At 38.6% G+C, this 21,726-nt stretch overlaps 1 protein-coding gene across 1 annotated transcript; it reads left to right on the top strand.

Annotated features, from left to right (window-relative positions):
• Positions 1–685: 685 nt before the first annotated feature.
• Positions 686–21,000, top strand: LOC140228977 (large ribosomal subunit protein uL1m-like). Its single transcript, XM_072309235.1, has 9 exons — positions 686–747; positions 5,756–5,891; positions 7,691–7,847; positions 10,254–10,382; positions 13,094–13,174; positions 15,228–15,417; positions 17,310–17,413; positions 18,037–18,118; positions 19,399–21,000. Exons 1-9 carry the CDS (start codon positions 711–713, stop codon positions 19,533–19,535), a joined length of 1,053 nt encoding a protein of 350 aa, XP_072165336.1. The 5' UTR covers positions 686–710; the 3' UTR covers positions 19,536–21,000.
• The last annotated feature ends 726 nt before the right edge of the window (positions 21,001–21,726 follow it).

Here is a 21,726-nt window from a genome sequence, read left to right as displayed (position 1 = left end):
ACAATACATGTCGATATAAGCTTTTTTATGTCATGCAAAGACAATCAAAGAAAGCTAATATGAAATGAATATTTCAAACAGTTCCTACCGCAGGAAAAAAAAAGACGTCAACATGATAAATAATTTTAAAAAATGTATAAGAATAATCGTGTATTCAAGTGTTGCATTTTCAATTGTCATTATTCTATTTTGCTACGTGGTGATTGCTTGGGCTGTCTTTTCTGTCATTTGGTAGGTCCGACCTTGAAACGAATTTCCTTCTTTAAAAAAAAAGTACAGATACAGTAAGATGCAAGAATCACGGAATATGAGTTGCATCAAATCGCGAGGGTGTAGGCCTACTCACTACATGCCCACTCTGAACTCAATGTTTGCCCTCCTCAAGTGCGCCTTACCGTGCCATTGCACAGAACTCTTCTTAGAGTTTTGTGGCCATAGTTGTTGTTGTTGTTTTCATATTTAAGGCGCGTCGTTCAGATATGAATATTTGCGCCTTTACCTTTATAATATCATTATTTTACATATAATTAATTTTTCAAAAAATAAACTTTTTACAATTATTTTATTCGCGCTATGTGTCTGCTGTTATTGTGGCCAAAGGAGGTCAATGACACCATAGAGAACGGAGAGGGCGCAATCACGAGAATCACGGCGATATTATCAACATCATGGCGGCCTCCAGGGGAGCAGCAGTGGCAACTCTCTCGACAATGTCCGCAGCAATGCCATTGTGTGCAAGAAGTTTAGGTATGATTTGATATTGCGATCATTTTTATACACGAAATTCCTAAATTCTCTCATATATGTTTGAGCTTCAGCCGGAGCCCAAGGTCATGCCAACCTGACCCAAATCTGCTTGTGATCGTGCTCATGCTCGTGGTGCCCGTGGTGCGGTGGTGGCTCAGTTTAGGCGGCCGTGTATGCACGATCCTGCGTGATCCGCCCCGCTGCGCTGCGCTGGCCCGCTAGCTGCGTGTCTGGCATCACGGCAAACAGTGCAGTGCTTGCCAGCTAGACTAGGGCACACAGGTAACTATACTGTATACAGCCCACCAGGCCAGTCGCTGTATGCTTCGCACAGCGTCTGGTCGGGCTAGGGCACAGGTTGACCGACAAGTATGTCTAATTCCGCGAAAAACTTCTCATATTCATAATGACATTTGCTGGGTCAGTTTTTCGCCTCGTAAGACAGACAGTGAGACACCAATACATACGCAATTGCGACGCGACGGTTTCAACCGTTCTGGTTGAATGCAACTTCGACCCAGTTCCCACCGCATGAAAATGGTTATTATTATTTTTTCCAGCTTGATTTTCAAACTAATCTGGGAAAAAATATATACAGGATGAATCAGTCACCATTTTGACTCGCCTCTTCCACTGTTTCCTCCTGTTTTCTGGTTGTTTCCTCCACTTCTTTGCAGCGCTCCCCAATTCATCGCCACCTTAGTTTGAAAAATGACCGCACAAACGTCTACGGCAAACCAAATGCTCCATACAATCACTATATCGGTACACTTACGTTTATTGACTAAAGTACTAGTAAGTTGTTCGAGCGTTATATTTAACTTCGTAATATTGACTGTGAATGAGCATTTGGCTTGCTCATTCACAATGTATGTGCCGCGGAGACTGCGTCTGGCTTCGCGGAGCGATAAATTTTAACGGCAAAAAAAATGACTCCTCGACCTCAGAACAGACGGATCTTTCTGTCTAATGTTAGGCAATGCCATGCCATGCCCATCGCGCGCCCATGGGCCATTGAACCAGTAGCAGTACCAAGGGCGATATTGAAGTAAATTGTATTTTGTATTTATGGACATGAGTTTAACAAGATGAGATTTGATAAGTTTATTTGCTGGGCTGGTGCTTGTGTAATGTATAAAATTTACTTTCGCACCACCTAGCTAGCACCTCGTCACTTGGTTTCAAAACATGCAGAAACTCACTGTAATTTAAATGTTCTACAGCCAGCAATAGAGCCCGAGATACATGTACTTGCATCTGAGTGAGACCAAAGGCGAAGTCTGGTAGGAGTGGAATATTTGCCATTTTTTATACACTTTAATTTTACTAGTGTTGGAATAACTTGATTGCAGCTCTGCACTGTACTGCACACAAGCACTGAAGCAGGTTCACAGTACGGTACAAAACACATTCATGGCAGCGAGTGCTTGCACAGTGGTGCAGTTGGTTGTTCACAAGTAATTTGAATGTAGATCTAGCGATCATACAATTTGCAGCAAATTTTTCTGTGGTATCTTTAAAAGATTTTTTTTTTTCTTTGCCTTTCTCTTAGCTTGTACCAAGTCTTGCGGTAGCGATTGTTTGAGGTTGTTGTGGTTGTTGTTCAGTGTTTGTGTGTGTGTGAGAGAGAGAGACAGAGTGTGATTGAATAAAATAAGATTATGAAAAATGTGATTACATGACAAGGGTAAAAGAAATACAGAGGTAAGCAGTGGGAAAAGGGGGTTAGGAAATGATTAAAAAGATGATTACTTAAAAGGCAACACTGGGAAAAATAAAAGAAAAGATTCACAAAATAGAAATACAAAGCTAGAAAAGAAAGAAAAATATAAAGGGATGTACACACACACACACACTCACACACACACACACACACACACACACACACACTGGTGTATACCAGCAGGGAGGTCCACCTCCCTGATACCAGGCTTACCACAAGACTTGGCTGCAGGTGTATGTCGCATTTCAGCCCATACTTCCAGGCTAGATGGAAAAGATATTTAGACACCATTAACTGAGAAGCATGATCACTACTTTATTGGTATCTCTCACACTTGTACTTGCACCACTATACATCGCATACATGCGAATTGACCCAAAGGTCACATAACCTCATTTGCATATAGTGCAATCTCATTTGCATATCATGACAGTGTACACCATAATTTTGCACACCTGATGTAAATGATTTTCAAACATGTGCAAGCTCACCCTATATACAGTGCACTCCCGTTATAATAAACGCAGTTATAAGAAATTCTGGTTAAAATGAAATAAAAATCCAGACCGCAAATTTATCGGCTCTATGTTTTTTCATGTTTCTTTTTTGGTTATGATGAAATTTCAATATAATGAAAAAAAAAACTGCCGGTCCCGAGGACTTCATTATAACGGGAGTCCACTGTACATCACACCACACACCCTTGTATTACACTTTTCCTTGAATGAATTTGTCTGGTAGAAGTTTAACATTAAGCCACTACACTTTTTATAGACACTTGTTCACACTTCAGAGTGACAGTGAGATAATGACGTCATTTAAAGGATTTGTGCATGCTCCAGGTCTCCAGCATGTCCAAAGCCGGAATCGAAATCATGTCTTCTAAGGATTTCATGTTCTCCTAGATCCAGGACATGAGTGATGTCATCGCTTGGCGCGCCAATTGCCAGTCTGCGGGAGGGGATGGGGCCATGACTTTATAACAGTACATCGTGATGAAAATTGAAATGGGTGATAACACCGTGGACGTAACAAGTTGACTGCAGCCATTGGGAACTGTTCTATTATAAGAATAGTGTAATCGTCCACACAGTCAAAAAGTTCCTACAAATTTGTATTGTCCGGTGTCATTTGTGCATGTTGCATAAACTTATTACATTTTCAGCTTCTTCTTGAAAAGCTCAAGACAGATTTTCACCAAACATGGCAGGTAGCATCCTTAGGGGTGATAGGATCTTAGTATGTTCAGCCCAGGGGCTTCAAAAGCTCCTAGGAGTCTGTAAAGATTTGTATACCTCCGCCCAAAGTGTTGCTGGAGGCATTATGTTTTCGGGTTGTCAGTCCGTCCGTTCTTCCGTCCGTAATCACTTTTGTGGACATCATAACTAAAAAACTGTTTGAGGTATCCTAATTAAACTTTGCATGTATTTGCATGTATGAGTGGACGAAGTTGTGCTTATCAACTTTTGGGTGCACATGCTCAAGGTCAAAGGTCAAAGTCATATTATGCTCAAAATGTCACTTCAATCAATGCAATGCCTGCAGGTGTTTTCTTGAAACTTAGTGTATGTATTACCTCATAGAGATTCTCTTGAGAAAGTTTTGGGCCATGAGGTCCAAGGTCAAAGGTCAAGTGAAAATGCCAAATTTCTCTTCTTTCTCCATACTCCAAAGTGGCTCAATGTATCATCGTGAAACTTAGTGTATATATACATGCACGTACTGCTCGACAGTGATTCTGTTGGAAATTTTAGAGTCATGGGGTCAAACTTCAAGGGTCATAGGCCAGGTTAAAACGCTAAAATTTTACCATTTAATGCTGAAATTAGACTCTTTCTCTATACCTTAGAGATAAATAATTGCCGCTAACTTATAGAATATTCAAGGGTCAAAAGTCAGGTAAGATTCCTTAAAGGGAAGATAAACCCCAAGATTAATGTGGATTGAGTGAAAGCAGCAACATTAGTAGAACACATCAGTGAAAGTTTGAAGAAAATCGGACAATCGATGCAAAAGTTATGAATTTTTAAAGTTTTGGTGTTGGAACCGCTGGATGAGGAGACTACTAGAGGTTATGACGTATGAGTGGACTACAATATCAAGAAAATATAAAGAAAATACTACAAAAATCCATTTTTCATGAAAATTACAAATTCCATCAACTTGATATTGACATATGTTAAGGGTAGCAATTATTCCCCCTGCTTTCTGAAAGCGGTTGGTCCACTGCTCTTTCATAATTCCAGAAAAGTGAATTTTTGTTGAATATCCTTTATATTTTCTTTGTATTGTTGTCCACTCATACGTCATATCCTCTAGTAGTCTCCTCATCCAGCGGTTCCAACACCAAAACTTTAAAAATTCATAACTTTTGCATTGATTGTCCGATTTTCTTCAAACTTTCACTGATGTGTTCTACTAATGTTGCTGCTTTCACTCAATCCACATTGCTCTTTGGGTTTACCTTCCCTTTAAACGTCTGCTCTCTTAAACAATATCTATTGCCATTCATCCAATTAAACCTAGTTCAAGGAAAGTGAACACCCAATACATTTGTTACAAACATGTCTTTTTAATTTCTTGCCAATTATGTGAAACTGTATTGTCACACATTGTTAGGACGTACTATAGACCCATTGGAAGAACCATGCATAATGGCGGAGGCATACCAGTCGCCGAAGCAACATTTTTAGTCTTCTCTTGAGCCAATACAGCATAGTGCTAGATGAGTAAGTGCATCGGTGACTATAGTTTTAAGTTTGTTTCCAGCAGATCCAGGGGGCCTACTTGGGATTGGGACCAAATCAGGGGCCAATTTTCATACTTTGATATTCTTTTTGAAAACAAATTTTCAAATTTTCAACTAATTTGATGGTATTATTGCCAATGTAACAGAACATACAAATAGACACCATGTCCTCCTGGAGGTCCCCCAATGCACCCTATGTTTGCTATGTTTTTCCCAGGTGATAGTCTGCAAGAATCATTATGCGTAATCAGTATAAAACTAATGCAAGTACTGTAAAAGTTGATATTTTTGCGCAACTAATTTTTCGTGCTTGGCCGGGTAAGAAGAGTTTTGCATGTTTTTAATTCTGTGGAATGAAGACATCAACTACTGAAACATATGGCAAGCAAAAAAAAAAAAAAAATTGCGTGCTTTTATTTTCACGCTAGTTTCTGTTGCGGGAAATGCGCAGAAATTTCCACTTTTACAGTATACAAAATGTGTTACTGCTTTTCACTTTGTATGTTGAGGGTCTTTTTCTCTTCTGTGTTCTGCAGGGTCCTCATTCGCTCCAGGCCATTTATGTTACCGAACTGTTACAGCTGCCAGATGTCAAACACAGGCCGCAGGGTATAGGCAGGGATCACACCCAAAACTCATCTGTGCCTCCCAAGTTAGATGCTTATCAGAAAGGTATGTGTTGATTCATGTCATCTACTCCATTCTTCTGGAGTTGGAGGGCAAAAAAATGACTGCCATGCTACTTCTTGATTAATCTTCCGCCTTTGATACCGTTAGCCATGCAGTTCTGTTGAATACTCTCATGTCTTTCGGTGTTAAAGGTCTAACATTTGAATGGTTCAAATCTTACCTGTCTTGACACTCTCAGGCTGTCTTAGTAAATGGTTGCATGGTACGCAAAGGCCAGTATTCATGAAGGTGGTACAATCTTGTCCATGGTTTAAACCATGGACAGAGACCATGGGGGGGGGGGGGGCCAAGTGTTGCATGGAATATTTCGTTACGAAATTATCATTTCGTCGACGAAACATTCATTTCGTTTGTTACGAACTGTTGTCATTTCAGTACAAAATAATAATTTCGTCAACAAAACGACTGATTTCGTAACAATATACTGTATATGCCATATATTTCGCGAGTCTAAATTTTCACGAATCGGGAATTCTTGACAATTTCGCGAGTGGTTAAATTCGCGATCATGGAGTCCTGTACTGAACAGAGAAGAGTGCACACATACGTCACATTCACATCAGGATCAGAGTCAATATTTTCGCTAGTCTTTAATTTTGCGAATAGCACCTGACTCATGAAATTCGCGAAAATGAAAACCTCGCGAAATATTCGGCGCATACAGTATTCCATGGGACACTTGGCGCTCCATGGTCTTTGTCCGTGGTTTAAATCATGGACAAGATAGTACCACCTTAGTGAATTCGTGCCAATGAGTTTCACAAAACTCTGTATGTGGGCCCACCTTGTTTGCACTGTATCTTAGTGGTTTGAAGAATATTTCATAAACATTCTATATCTTATCATATTTTATGCCGATGATAATCAAATATATACTTCTCTCAAACCAAATCATAGCAATGCAGCAAGCACTATCTGTAATCATGAGACATGTGCACAAGATGTTCACAGTTGGCTTAACTCTTATTCTCTGAAATTAAGTCTCAACTATGAATTCATATCATAGAGCTCTATGACTCAGCTGAAGAAGATTTCCATCACTTCTATTACTCTTGCTTTCAAGATATGAAATTGTCTTGTCTAATGTATGTTGTAACCTTAGTGTGTATCTTGACTCAAATATGACAATGTCTACACAGATTTAGTTTGTTTTAAAATCAGTTCAATATCAGTTGCATAATTTAGGCTTCATTTGTATCTAAATCTTTACCATAGTGCTCCTGAGAGATTTGTTTGTACATTGATTTCCAGTAATGGCCTTTTGTTAGTTTGCTTCACATCCTATCCAGGGCAGGGGCAGATCCAGGAATTCCGTAAAGGGGAGGCGCCTTTGCAAAATTAAAGGGGAGGTGCATGCACCCCCATTTTTTCTTTTTATTTCTTTTGTTTGTACCAAAAATAAAGAGGGGGCGTGTGTCTGGTGTGCCCCTCTCTGAATTCGCCACTGCTATCAGCAAAGTTACAAAAATTACAGGATGCAGAGCTGCTTGTGTATTACCCCTTTCCAACATCGATCTTACTGTTGCCATGAAACACATGGGTATGCAACAGAATTTGTTGCAGCAATTTTACTGCATATATAGGAATCTAGTTTCAAATGACAGATGTTTAGAAGTGTGTGAATTGATGAGAACTGGGGCTGCATGCAGATTGTTTGGAAAATACACTGCAGACACTAACCAGTAATTAAGGCTGTTGTGTGACTTTTGATGAGCCATAGCTGTAACTGAAATATCTTGCTGCGTTTCTAATGATGTTGATTATTTTGTTTTTTTCCACAGCTCCAAGAGGTTATCTGTGAAAGAGGATCCAATGCAAGATGATACAGACCAGGTGGATAGTGATGTTCTACTTCAGATGCAGGAAAAACCCCAGGGTTATATGGCTGCCAAACCTGTCGATGATGTTTACATGTTACGGCATTACCCTAAACAGCTGGTAAGAATGGAAGGGAGAGAGCACAGGATGTAAAGCCAACAGCTTCAAGTTGATGCTGTTTATCTGATGTGTTTGCAGTATTATTATTGATTATGTAAACTGTAGCACACTTGAGAAGGCATGTGCACCAAAGATGGCTCTTTTCAACATTCTTTTGCAGGAAATGACTAGTCTTCAGTGAGGGAATTTAAAGGCAATATTTACCATTTGCAGATGAAACAAAAAACCAGCTTTAGTGCTTCAAAATAGTTCTAAAATGTGAGTCAGGGATAGAAACAACAAATGTAAAGATTTGAATCAGTATAATCAATGTTAAGCATTGTTGAATATTCAAAATGTGAACAATAGTTATATTTAAAAAAAAAATAGAGACTAAACTGTCTACAGTTACAGTTTATTGACAAAAATAGTGATATCTCGTCATTTATTTTAGGTTTTATCCCAAAAGTTTCATAAAGTAGGATGTTTTGTGATATAAATGACCTACACATATGAATCAAATGTGATAACTTGCGCTTTTTTTAAATCATTGCTCCCAATGGTAAACAGAACCTTCGATCAGTAGCTAGGCACAGATTCAGCTTTAAGAGAGGTCTTAAGATTCAATTGCTTTGAATGGGTATTTAGAGTGGCAGATCAACATATACTGTGCATTCAGTGCTTGTGCATGCAGATGCCCGTTCTTTTCATTTCTCTTGTATCTCTTGTACTAGAAACTACCTGCTTGTAAATAAAAGCTGGGGGCACTAGGTATATTTTATACAGTGCACTCCCGTTATAATGAAATGCTCGGGACCGGCAGTTTTCTTTCCTTATAACGAAATTTCGTTATAACCGAACAATACAATATATAACGAAAACAAGGAAACCATGCATATATATCATATTCTGTTTGCTGAATCCTTAGCATACACTGGAAAGCTATGTAAAATGTGCCTTGGGATTATTGTATTACTATATTAAACGCTCCCTTCAGAAACTGTGCGTGACACAAGGAGCGAACACGTAGTGATGTGAAGCATTTGCCCATGCAGAGACGCTGTAAATGCTTGTTCCGCTACGTATTTTCGAAAGCAATTCGCATTTCGTTATAGCGGAGCACATTTCTCTTGTTTTTCTTTGTCTGTGGCGCTCGGAAAAGACTTCGTTATAACGGAAATTTCGCTATAACCATGTTCGTTATAAGCGAATTTTGTACCATAGACTTTAATGGTGATAATTTTGGGACCAGAAGTTTTACTTCGTTATAACGAAATTTTGTTATAACCATGTTCGTTGTAACGGGAGTGCACTATATCTTTCCAACAAACAGAAAATATTCAGGAAAAAAAAAACTGAGAAAGATACTGAGATAACTTTCATGGACCTTATAGCATTGACAAAGAATACTGTTACACTTTGTTATTACAAGATTTTTAGCGCTGCAAGAAATGTCTCATTTGACATTTTTTTTTTCTTTTTACCGAAGGTTCTGACACATTCAGACTCACCTGCAAATGAAAGAGTATTTTGAGAGTCTTTTGAAAACTTAGATTTGTAAACGTGTGTATTTGTAAAGCCATAGCGAACCTGGCAATCTATTTAGGGTAAATATTCTGTTTATTTGTGGGTCTGCTAGTGTAAACAACATGTGGACAGAGATCTAGATGGGGTAGTGGAGGGAAGGGACAATGTTCTACTTGTTTCCAGGAACAAACTCTCATGGATTTCTAGCATCCATATGTTAGGAGAAATATAATCATAGCCAAATAATTAGTATTTTCACCCTCTCCTATAACCGTATTGTCGATTGATAGTGTGCTGTACAACACATGCTACAGATGCAAAATTTACACTGCACAATGTAACCTCTCCTGTTTACAAGTGTATGATGAAGTGTTCCATGTTTGTGTGTGTGTGTGTGTGTGTGTGTGTGTGTAATGTGTACTAGATGTGTGCCTGGTCACATATCCTCAAAGCATGTATCAGGATTCACAACATTTTCCTCTATTTTTTCAATCTGGTGATGGACAAAAAGCAAGTAAGGGAAGTATAATTTTTACCTGTAAAATCATGTATTTCCAAAATTAGCTCACTGTAGCAGTTGTGATGCGCCATGTAGACAAGCATATTTAAAAGTCACACCTAGAACATCTTCTGGTAATAATGAAATCTCATATGGGTGTTTGTTATACATGAGTTTGCCTTTAGAAAGATGGCAAAGAACTCATTCACATCTTTTTTATGCCTCCGCCAACGAAGTGGCCGGAGGCACTATTTCCCCATGTGTTCTTATTCACTTAAACATTTGAGTGTTACTGGTATTTTGAAGCTGTGCCACAAACTCCTAACGTATGTGTGAGAAACCAAAATTGTAGATTTCAACTTGCTTGTATGATACAGGAACACATTTTTTTTACCTTTCAGATATCTTTCCATGAGGCAATGGATATGCTGAGAAAACAGCATACGTGGGCATACTGCAGGAAGCCAGAAAAATACAGCGACAGAACTGTTACTATTGGCATCAAACTTGACATGACACTTAAGAAAAAGGTGATTTTATATTGTATTATGCAGATATTCAATTGCCTTTTTTGAGTTGTAATATAAAACTTGACATCCCCATCAGAGTTATATTTCCCCCATGAGATGGTATTCCCAAGGCACTCAGCACTGAAGAAAACTATTGTCTTGAGGGGAAAACTTAGCTCCAAAGGGACTGTAAAGTGATGTATTACAACAATAGACAAGGCAATATTCGTTATATTGATTACATGGTCTACATAAATACACATCATTATTCTAGCCCCATCGACAGCCAATCAAATTCTGCAATTTCATTACCTGATGTGACGTCACTGCAGGCAAAATCAAGATTTTGATCCTCACAGCACTAGTCACATGATAACGTGACGACCAATAATGGAGCAGTGTGACAATTTTAATAATCATTATTCTTGAAAGAAAGTAGTAGATGGCAGGTTCGAGTCCCACTGGTTCCTTTTTTTCTGACATGTTTGTTAATTTACAGATCAGCAGTTGTGATCTTAACAAATTTAGTTTGTAGAGGGAGACAAAGTGAAGAAACTCACACATGAACCTTCACCCCTCTGAATAATATCTTTCTTTCATTTACAATGCCTTGTCCGCCTTGGACTACTTAACATAACAATGTCAGAATTTCGGAGCATGGGTATTTGTTCCATGTTCATCGTGTCACTGCCGGCAACCAGGGACAGCCTGGTGGTAGTGTCATTGCCCACAAAGCAGTAGATGATAGGTTCGAGTCCCACTGGTTCCTTTTTTTCCGACATGTTTGTTAGTTTACAGATCAGCAGTTGCAATCTTACTAATTTAATTTATAGAGGGAGACAAAGTGAAGAAACTCACACCTGAATCATTATTCTTTATAAGTTGAGATTATGGATGATAAGTTAGATCAGAACAAGTGGAGGATATTCCCATAATCGATTAATGTTATTCCCATGCAGGGAGAAAGGCTGAATTGAGATCAAATTTGTAATGTGCAGTTTAGTTCAAGTTTCTTTCTTTTTGTGTAACTAGTAGTATGGAAAGATTAGCTAAGATGACAAACCTAGTGTAATTTGTGGTCTTTGTTATTGATGTATTTTAAGGTCATTAAAAACTGCTGGATAAAGATAACTCGATAATGTAAAAAAAAAAAAAAAAAAAAAAAAAAGATGCACATTTAAAGCGGATATGGCAAAGCAATGCAATGTTCTACATTTGTATGTATGATTGCATTGTATTCTCTTTGATTGGCCTAATACATGCTGCCCTTTGCAAAGAAAGTAGTCATGTTTGGTATGTTCCCTAGTTGAAGCCAAAATCAAGATAAGCCTCCGTAGAAACAACTGACTATATCTGCATGATATAAGCTAAGAATATAGATATCACTGGTTTGGATTTGCAACCGCTCCACATGTAAGCTTATCTATTGTACATTGGTGATTATTTTGATGTGGCTTGCATTTACTTGTACAAAAGTTGATTACTTAAAAATATGCTGAATGGCCCACAAGAGAATGGAAATCAATCATTCAATGCAGGAAATGCAATGATAATAGCTTAAGATATTGCTGAAATTCTTAAGGTTACATGACTTAAACCTAGTATGTAAAACACCATTTGCTGATTTGTACAAAATGTACATATATGATGTATTTGAAATAACAACTAACAGATTATTTCCACTGTATTTAGTTATGTTGTCATCTTATCTCATGTTGTATCAGGGTAGTGGGTGTTTGGTTTTACTGTACCACTATAGAAAAAAAAACAACAACAACAACAAAACACACACAACACTCTGATCCAGGGAAATAGAGCAGGATTTGTGGTTAAAACAGGAACATTTCTCAGTGTCTCGGGACATATGTGACCCTGCACCACAAAACCAACAAAAAGTCGCCAGACATGGATTTTCAGTTAAGAACAGATTCTGAAAGAGCAGACACTAAGCTTTAAAATGATGTATAACTAAATTCAATTGGACTCCTCTAACCTACCTAAATACAGGAAAGAAAGCACACACTCTGGAAAAGTGTGAACTGAGAAAAGAGGCTCTGAAGGACACGGTCTATTCAAGCACTTAATCTTTACCAAGCCATGCTAGCTGTGCCATGAAAGGGACAAAACACAGGATGTAAACCACTGGAGCAACAACAATGAAGGGATTATCAAATTAAGCTGAAATTTAGCATGTTCTATGAGCACATTCTGTCCATGATTAATGCTAACTTTCAAAGCAGTAGCGTCATCCTTTCAAAAGTTATCAGACTTGAAAGTGAAGAGTGTGCAAAGGATTTCAAGACATGAAAAGCGGCCACTAAGTCAAACCTGATCATTCTACTCTTCCCCCAAAAAGGGTTGTAGAAAAACTGCTAAAAACACTCTTTCCCATTCATGTTAAGATACCAAACTGAAGAATAATGTAGAAGAAGGAAAACTCTTTCAGAATATATGAAAAACTCAAGATTGACTTGGTTGGACCATTTCACCTCTTTGTTAAAATCAAGGGGTGCGACTTTTTGTTTGTTCTGTGGTGCACGGTCACATATGCAAAGCAGACATAACAGATATGTGACATAAACCTGATTCCATATGGCACACTGGCTCAGCATAAAGTGACATGTAATCAAGTCAAAGTGTGACGATGCCATGTAGTATCTTGTCAACAACTTTTTAAGAAATCCAACATTACCTGGTACTCTTGTCATTGTTTTCCACTTTGATTAATGCAGAAAAAAGTGGTGCCATTCCAGAACATGGTCATCTTACCTCATCCATTCAAGGAAGACAACAAAGTGCTGTGTTTTGCTGAGGTATGTTTCTTGGGTGCATGTCACGAGACTGACACCCACGAGTCATACAGCCCATGAGTCATATAGCTCACAAGTCATACAACCCAGGAGTTATACAGCTCACGAATCATAAAGCCAATGAGTTTGACACTAAGCAGACAAGGCCTATGAGACCGACACATTAAGCCCTGTGTTGTGTCTGTTGAACTCGTGGGCTGTTTTTACCTAGTGTCAAACTCATGGGTTTTATTTGCCTAGTGTCTAACTCATGGGCTGTATGACTCGTGATTTGTATGACTCATGGACCTCTTTTCAGTGTCGAACTTGTGGGTGTCATTCTTCTGGGATGATCCCTGTTTCTCGACAGTCAACTAAAGAGGGGGGAAAAACAACAATAAAGCAAACAAGAAAGTTGCTTTTCTGTCCCCAAGAAGAGAAAGAAGTGCATGTTTCTATGCCAAAACCCCCACACTCCCAGAGAACTCAGTGGGTTCTCTTCATTAAAACAAACACAATCACTCACACGCACAACCCTGGTGAAAATCAAAATATGATTGAATGCTTGTTATTTGCTGTAGGATTTGTATAATTGAGCTATCACGATAGAAGCTATACTTTTTTTTTCTTTTTTTTTTTGCCTCTGCTGGAAAGATGCCATAGGCATGACAGAATGTCTAGAGACTAAGAGTTGATGTATGGTGCCAAATAGGCTAAATGTATTGATTGTCATTTTCATGACCATCATTATATCGATAGGTCAAAGTTCATTGTACTGTGATTAAAAACATTATTCTCAATCTATAATTTCAGCTTGAAATGTCTGTTGGTAACATCTGGTAAGAAGGATAGAAATTAATCAACAATTAACTCCAGAATAACAGGTGTCAAAGGTTAAAGTTCAAGATCAAAGGTTGTCAAAATTTAGCTCAAATGTCATCTTCTGACCATAAATTCCCCTCGTAACAAGTCCAGTATAAATTTAATTTGGTGCAGTGGATAAGAATAGATTGGAAAAAAGTTCCCTTTCTTCGTAGAGGGTGGTTAGAGGTCAATCTTCAGTCATTGGTCAAGATCAATGACCTTCTTCAAAATATGAATAAAGGGCCATGTTCTTATGACAGTTACAGTGATTGTATGAGGAGCAGAGGCACCCAGTACACTGCATAACAATCAAATTGCTGTAGTTTCTTTTTTTCTATGCTTAGTTTCAAAGCCATGAACAAATGCGCAAACACATGCTGTACTAATGCATGTGTGGGCTGTACCTGCCTTGCATCAGTGCACATCATCATTGCCCATCCAGCAAGGACCTGAATGTACACAGATAATATTTCCCCCTCTATGGTTGCGCATACTTTAACCACATCATGCATGCATCTACGCATCAAGGAGTGCCCACAATGAATGTGTTTGCACTCACCAACCATGAGCATCAGTGCCCCCCCCCCCCCACCAACCTTCTGCATCACCGTACCGTTGGCTCCTTTTCAATTTACCTTGAATGTGAGCTGGAAATATGATGAGGACCGACTGCAGCTGGAATGTGTATCATTTTCTGTGAAATAAAAGAAGAAAAAAAAGACAAAATGCCAATGAGTTTATCTGTGATCATGTGTTGGTATTGAGTTACAGAGTTATAGCAGTAATTTGATGAGTGAGCATGTCATCTGTACGACCATGGTGAACAACTTTCATGCAGCTGTTGATTGACGTAGATTCTTTCATACGATTTAAAGGTACTCGTATCTATACAGAAGTGGCCACATCTATATGTATTTTCATTGATGTGACATTTTTGTTGCAGTCATCAACTGTCTGATTTACCCTTTGAAAGGGTTTGCTTGTGTCTAATTGTTTTTGTTTTTTTTTTTTTGGGGGGGGGGACACGTGCTCAATGAATTCTATGTTTGTAATAGAAGGCAGATGTCCCAGCGTGCCAAAAGTCAAACGTGGTGAGCAATAGGCAAAGTAAAAGTGATTAAGTGGGGATAGATATTTAAAGGAAAAGGTTGATGATAGATACTAATGCATAGGACCATGATCCCATGTCACCCCCACTTCCAATCCACCCCAGGGCACTGATGTACAGGTGGCCAAAGATGCTGGGGCCTTCATGGTTGGGGGAGAAGAGGTCGTGGAAGATCTCCTAGCTCACAGGACACACATCCGAGCCTTTGACTTCTGTGTGGCCACCCCGGACATGATGTCCAGCCTCAGCAAGCTGAAGGAGAAGCTGAGGAAACGATTTCCAAACTCTAAGAGAGGTGAAAGGTCGTTGCTTTTGTTTGTGTGTGTGCGTGTGTGGGGGGGGGGGGGGCAGTCAGCTTGATATGATGCAGACTTGCTGCCTTTCTCACAACAGCTGCAAGCTGCACCATGCAAGCTATACCATTTGACGGTACCACTCTGTTGCAGATAAAGTTTGATGTGAACAAATTTTTGTAGCTGCTACCAAGAGAAATGATTTTGATGTCTAGGGATAGGATGGGACTTTAACCCTAACTAGGCCGGGGGGGGGGGGGGCCTCAGAGGCCCCCCTTCGATGTTCTGCGCAATGTAACGCTAACGTGAAAAGCTATCGCCGCGACGTTTCATGACTTTTTTCTTTCGAGTCTCCCGCATCTTTTGACACTAAATTTGCGATGCCCGGGCGCGCGGTTCCAAAGTTGCGCATAAATATGTACGTGCATGTCAGACCAAAAATTGCTCAAAAATGTGAATTCGTGTACAATTTCAATGCAAACTGTGCTTACAGGCAAATTTCATAAAAGCATGATTATTTTGGGGTTTTATTGATTAAAATCAATTAATAACATATTTTCTTGTTTGGAACAATGTCATGGACAAGTTTCATAGCAAAAACAATGAAAAACATAAAGTCGAAAAAACAAAGAAATACATAAGAAATTCAAAAAAACAATAAAATACCTAAGAATTTTTTCTGATGGCACAATTTTTTTCTCTTATATTTGCTAAGGACACTAAAAAGACACAAAAAATGTGCCCATTTTGAGCTTTATTTAGTGATTTATACCAAATTGTCTGATTTCATGCATCATTATGCATAAATTAGCATAAATTATCATTTTTTAAAAAATCTAACTTCATGGTACTTTAGATTACATCATAGGCAATGTGTGTGCCAATTTTCGTCGCGATCGCGCAGTCCACGGCCGAGATCTGGAGGGGGGGCCTGGGAGCCCCCCCCCCCCGGCTCTATGATCTACCTAAATAGCCTGGCCTGGTTAGGGTTAAAGAATTAGAAATTCAGAATAAAGAAAAGAAAGTGAAAAATAGATTGGAGAAGACGAAGGGAAGAGAGACGGAGTTTGAGTGGAAAAAAAATGTACTGTGTGTGAAATTTAAAGAAAAGAGCAATTGGCAAGAACTGTGGCTTGTTTGTAGATGTGCAGTGTATACTTTTCATGTGCATAACATATAACATATAATGGTGATGTATAGCACAGAGTGACTCACTTATCTGCATATTGGGAGCACACTCATTTTGTGATGTGTACAGTAAAAAGATATTACAAAGTCATAGTAATTGAGCATTCATTGGTATTCATGACACTGTGATGTCATTCATCCCTGGATTCATTTCTGTATATGTCTCAAAATTGTAAGTACCAGTATACTCTGTCTCTCATTTAATTCTGTGTGGGGAGGCAAAAACTGGACATCAAGAATGCTGCATGATGTTGCCTTGTGGCATCAGTGAAAGTAAACATTAGTTATGATATACTGTATGCGCTGTTATTTTTGCAAGGGTTTAATTTTCGCGAATTTCGCGAATCATGGCTGGACCGCGAATTTAACAACATGCGAAAATGTCGCTGTCCACCAGGCTAATACTAATAGTGCAATTATGATAACCTCGGTGTCTCATCGCGAAAACAACATCTCGCGAAAATGTCTGTTACCTTCTCTTTCATGAAAACATCTGTACGCGAAAATAACAGCTCATGCAGTATTATTAGATGCAGCAAGCTCAGAAGGAGAAAAAAAATGAAATATTGAAGCCATTGAGCTTGTCCCTTTACTCTTTGAATCCATTCAAGTGCAATGGCACATAAACGTAAAGCAGTGCTGTGTCTTTCACAGAAGGCGGAATGAATGTGTTTGTTTCATAACTGGTTGCCCACTCACACTGCAGGTTCTGTGAGTAATAACATCCCAGCCATGCTGAATCTTTACCGAAGAGGTCAAGAGTACAAAGTCCAGGCAAAATCTAGCACCATCAACTGTGCCATTGGAAAGGTATGGAAGAGTGCTCCACAGTGTCCCATATATAGATCTACTTGTTGGCTACCAATTGCTGGCACCGTTTCACCTTGGGGGTCAATTCACCAGCATCCAGACACTGTTTGAACCTGCCAGTTATGAAATACAGGGAAATGATTCAGAGCATATTATTCTTTGCAGAGAAATTTTGATTAGAGTCAAACAGAGTAGATATGCTGTGTAAAGTGCTAAGTTCTCATCATGTAAACACTGCACTGAATATTTGTGTGACTGAAGTATTCAGTGGAAAGGCCTAGTGTCATCAGTGAACTCTGAGCTCAAAAGTTGAATTTGTATGATAAGTTGATACTCACAGTCAATACTCCTTCTTTGTCTTTCTCATTGTTTCTTCAATCAGACTTTGTTCCAGGAGACAGGGGGATGACTTCATAAATGGCAAGCAGTTTATTTATGGGAATTCAGATGATCATATCTAGCTAATACTGTATGTTTTGACAGAAGCAGCTGATAACTCAGTACATCAGTACTCTTGTACATTGTATGCAGCTTGCTTATTTTCCAGCAGGCTTAACCAGTTTTGTTTTTGTTTTTGTTTAGTGATGCTTGTTTGTTTGTGTGTGTTTCTTTCCAATATACAGCTGAGCTTAACAAATGATCAGCTGGAAGAAAATATGGCAGCCATCATATCAGATGTCTGTAGTCACAAACCTCTGGAATATGGTAGGTGTTACTTCATAGAGTTTTAGTTCTTATAAGTATATCTGTAAATTTTATACTTGAAATGCTAAGTTCCCTGATGTGATACGTTGCTGTTGTTGTTGTTGCTTTTAAACATTGTTATTGAATTGTTTGTTAAACAAGTAAAACTCAATGCATATTACAGATCTTCAAATTCATGAAATTCTTCCTTTGAGGTGTTTTTATTGCAACTGATTGACAAATTGCCTTACACGGATATAAATAATAAAAAGCTACAGATCCTCCTGTTTTTATGAGGTCCGGGTCCCATGTTAGACTTACAAGTACAAAGCACAATTCTCTGTCACCAGATGGTGATGATCTGCATATTTAACCCCGTTGAGGACGGATTGATTTTGTTACAACATGCATTTCCCATAGACCCCTGCCCAAGTATCCTCGGGACTCGTCCTCAACGGGTTAATGACACTGCTCAATTGTGCAGTGCACTGTGCAAAGATGTTTGATTGGCAATGTTACCCAAACTTCCAACAGAAAAGGGGTTTCACATGGCAAGTTGTACGGGTGCAGTCAGTAATAATTGTTGGCAAAGCAGACTCTGAAAATATCCTCCAGAGCAAGCATGGGGAAAAGGCTGTATTCGAGATAAAGAAAGAAAGAAGATTAGATTCATCTATGGCAGTACTTCTGTCTCCATATAACTTTGCAATGTGAAGATGCTCTGACTTTCAGACTAATCAAATTATTTGTCATGTATAAAGCCAAGGGCACTGTCAACTGAAAAGAGTTTGGGATGAGGAGAAAGTGCATATTATGTACTCGAATGTGTGTAACACCAAGGCACAATGCTGCATCAGGGTTTATGACTTCCCCTAGACCTTCATGAGTAATACACTACTTGAACAATTGGTATTTAGATAATAGTAATCTGATACGGATAGAAAACAAAGCTCACACCAAAAAACAAAACAAAACAGAAAATAAACAAGCAAACAATAATGAAGAAATAGATAATATGTATCTCTCAGTTTGACAATAAGGCTTGTTGACAGGGATAGTCAATAAACATTATTTGAGAGAAGTTCAATGAGTGTATAAACTTTGAAACATAGATTGTCTAGTGTAGATTGTATACCAGTGCCCATGAAATAGAAGAGAGAACCTTCCTTGTATATCTCAGAAATACCTACCATATTGATGACCTCACATGATGCCCCTTTCACAGATGATGCATCTTGAGCTAGAATGTGTTGTGTTTGTGTTTACCAGTGGTACTTGATGTATCTATTATGTATTCACAGGCCCTTTCATCACACAGCTGATAGTGACAGCATTTCTCCTGGACGGCCACATGGTTGACGTTCAGAAATATCTCCCTGTGCCTGATGAAGACCAAGAGCTAAGAAAAGAGCTTGACAGACTAGATGAGGAAAACTGAATGTGAACCTGCTCACTCGCATGAACAGAATAGTCTTCAGCCCATTGGTTTTTAAAAAGAACTTCAGTGCAGTTTGTGAATGGAAAGCAGGAGAAGGGGTTTTGTCTTGATCCAAAACTGTCAATTTTTCCTGGCCTAGGATATTGCTGGAGAGTTGCAAGCTCCTAACTCTGCCTCAGTATCCCCTACTTCTCTCAAAGTTTCTAATGCTGTCTCGTGTGCTTGCTCCCAATTCTGATTCATCAAAGAGATGTCACAAGCTGGTGTGGTAAAGTGAAAGTCTCTTGAAGTTGTATGTGGGGAAATAGGATTAATGATAAACATGTTTCAATGAATTCCCAGTTGTAAAAGAATTCAAATCTTCAGTAAGATGGATTTTCTTTTTCCATATAAATTTGAAGTAAGAGACTTATTTCATCACTCACATCAACTTGATAGGTGATGTCAGACAGGCTGACATTCTCAGTAAGTCTGAATTTTGAACTCTGACGCACTGACATGTGCTTCAGTGGAAAAAAAAATAATGAAGATATTTCATGAGTTTAGATACCCTGTAAATTGTTAAGGCATCTTCATTTGATTAGGACTCTGGTATTCTGCCCTATTGGGTTGTCTTTCTGTGTGTCGAAGTTATGTCAGCAAGTGCATTAACAGCATGTCAATTATATTGCATGGCAAAGGCAGGGGCACATCAAAGGTTCCATTTAAGGCCATTACGTTTGCATTGCATGTACACCACTATTTACTCATTTTGTTTCTATGAGAGAAGCTTGTGAGTGCACTGTTAGTAAACTCAGGACATACAAAAATGCCTTGCTAGCTTCAAAAGACTTTTAATCTGTTTTGCCATGATGTGTCTGCCTTTTGCAAAGGTCCGACTGATGGCTTAGGTGTGCTAATTGCATTACTGACCCAGCATTTACCTCGACAGAGTTTTGAATGAAAGGAGCAGAATCTGTTTTTAAAATTCTGAGCAAAGTCAGAGAATTAGTAAAGAATAATATTGGCAACAGATAGTAGGATATCATGTTACACATCATACCGTGAAACGGCTTAAGGCAGCCATTTTGTGCAACATAGTGGTGACGCCTTGTGCATGGTACACTTCATTTACTTTTACACAGAATAAACTTGCTGATATCATACATTCTCAGATTATTCATGTGTTTAAATCAACAGTATGGATGTGTCTATTCCATTTCCATGGCAAAAAGAACTTTATTGAGCTGTCACAGACAAATGCAATGTGAACAGACTAAATGGAGGTCACGTAAATCAATGGTTAGAATATTAAACAAGCCTGTGTGTGTCTTCGAAGGCTGTGAGACTGTCGTCAGGATGTTTATAGGGAAATATGGCTAATAAATATTAAAGGACAAGTCCACCTTTATATACATATGGATTGAGTGAATGCAGCAATATTAATACATGTGCAACACATCAGTGAAAGTTTGAGGAAAATTAGACAATCCATTCAAAAGCTATGAATTTTTAAAGTATCTGCACAGTCACTGCTGGATGAGAAGACTACTACAGTGTATGATATCACATGCATACAACGATATAAGGAAAATATAAAGAGAGTTTCACAAAAGTTTACTTTTTGAAAAAAGTGCACATTTCCTCAACTTGTCACTGACATATGTTAAAGGTAATATTATTCCCCCTTGCCTGCTGAAAGAGGGAAGTCAAGTGCTCTTTTATCATGCGAGAAAAGTGAAAATATCGTAAATTTTCCTTATACTTTCTTTATACAGTATCATACACATGTGACATCACAACCTGTAGTAGTCTTCTCATCCAGCAGTGACTAAGCAGAAACTTTAAAAATTGATAACTTTTAAATGGATTGTCCAATTTTCCTCAAACTCTTGCTGATAATTCTATTAATAGAATATATCTGCTTTCACTCAATCCACATGTCTATAAAGGTGAACTTGTCCTTTAACATTTCACAAGAATTGTTCATATTGCAAGACTGCACAGAGATTTTATAATCTTTTAATGATAGCAGAAGTTAAAGAGAATAATTTCTTACTAAGCATTTCAAATGATATTGAGAAGGGAAGATTAGATGGCAGATCCACCAGACATGCCAGTATTGGCTGGCAACAGACGAAGATGGCCCCCACATTTGGCATTAGACTGAAGATCTATGCCATTGTTTTATGTTGAGGGGTAATGTTTGAGT

This window comes from Diadema setosum, chromosome 5 (genome assembly GCF_964275005.1).
Source record: "Diadema setosum chromosome 5, eeDiaSeto1, whole genome shotgun sequence".
Taxonomy (NCBI): domain Eukaryota; kingdom Metazoa; phylum Echinodermata; class Echinoidea; order Diadematoida; family Diadematidae; genus Diadema; species Diadema setosum.
The sequence above is the reverse complement of the archived record's forward strand: the minus strand, read 5'-3'. Positions and strand labels throughout refer to the sequence as shown.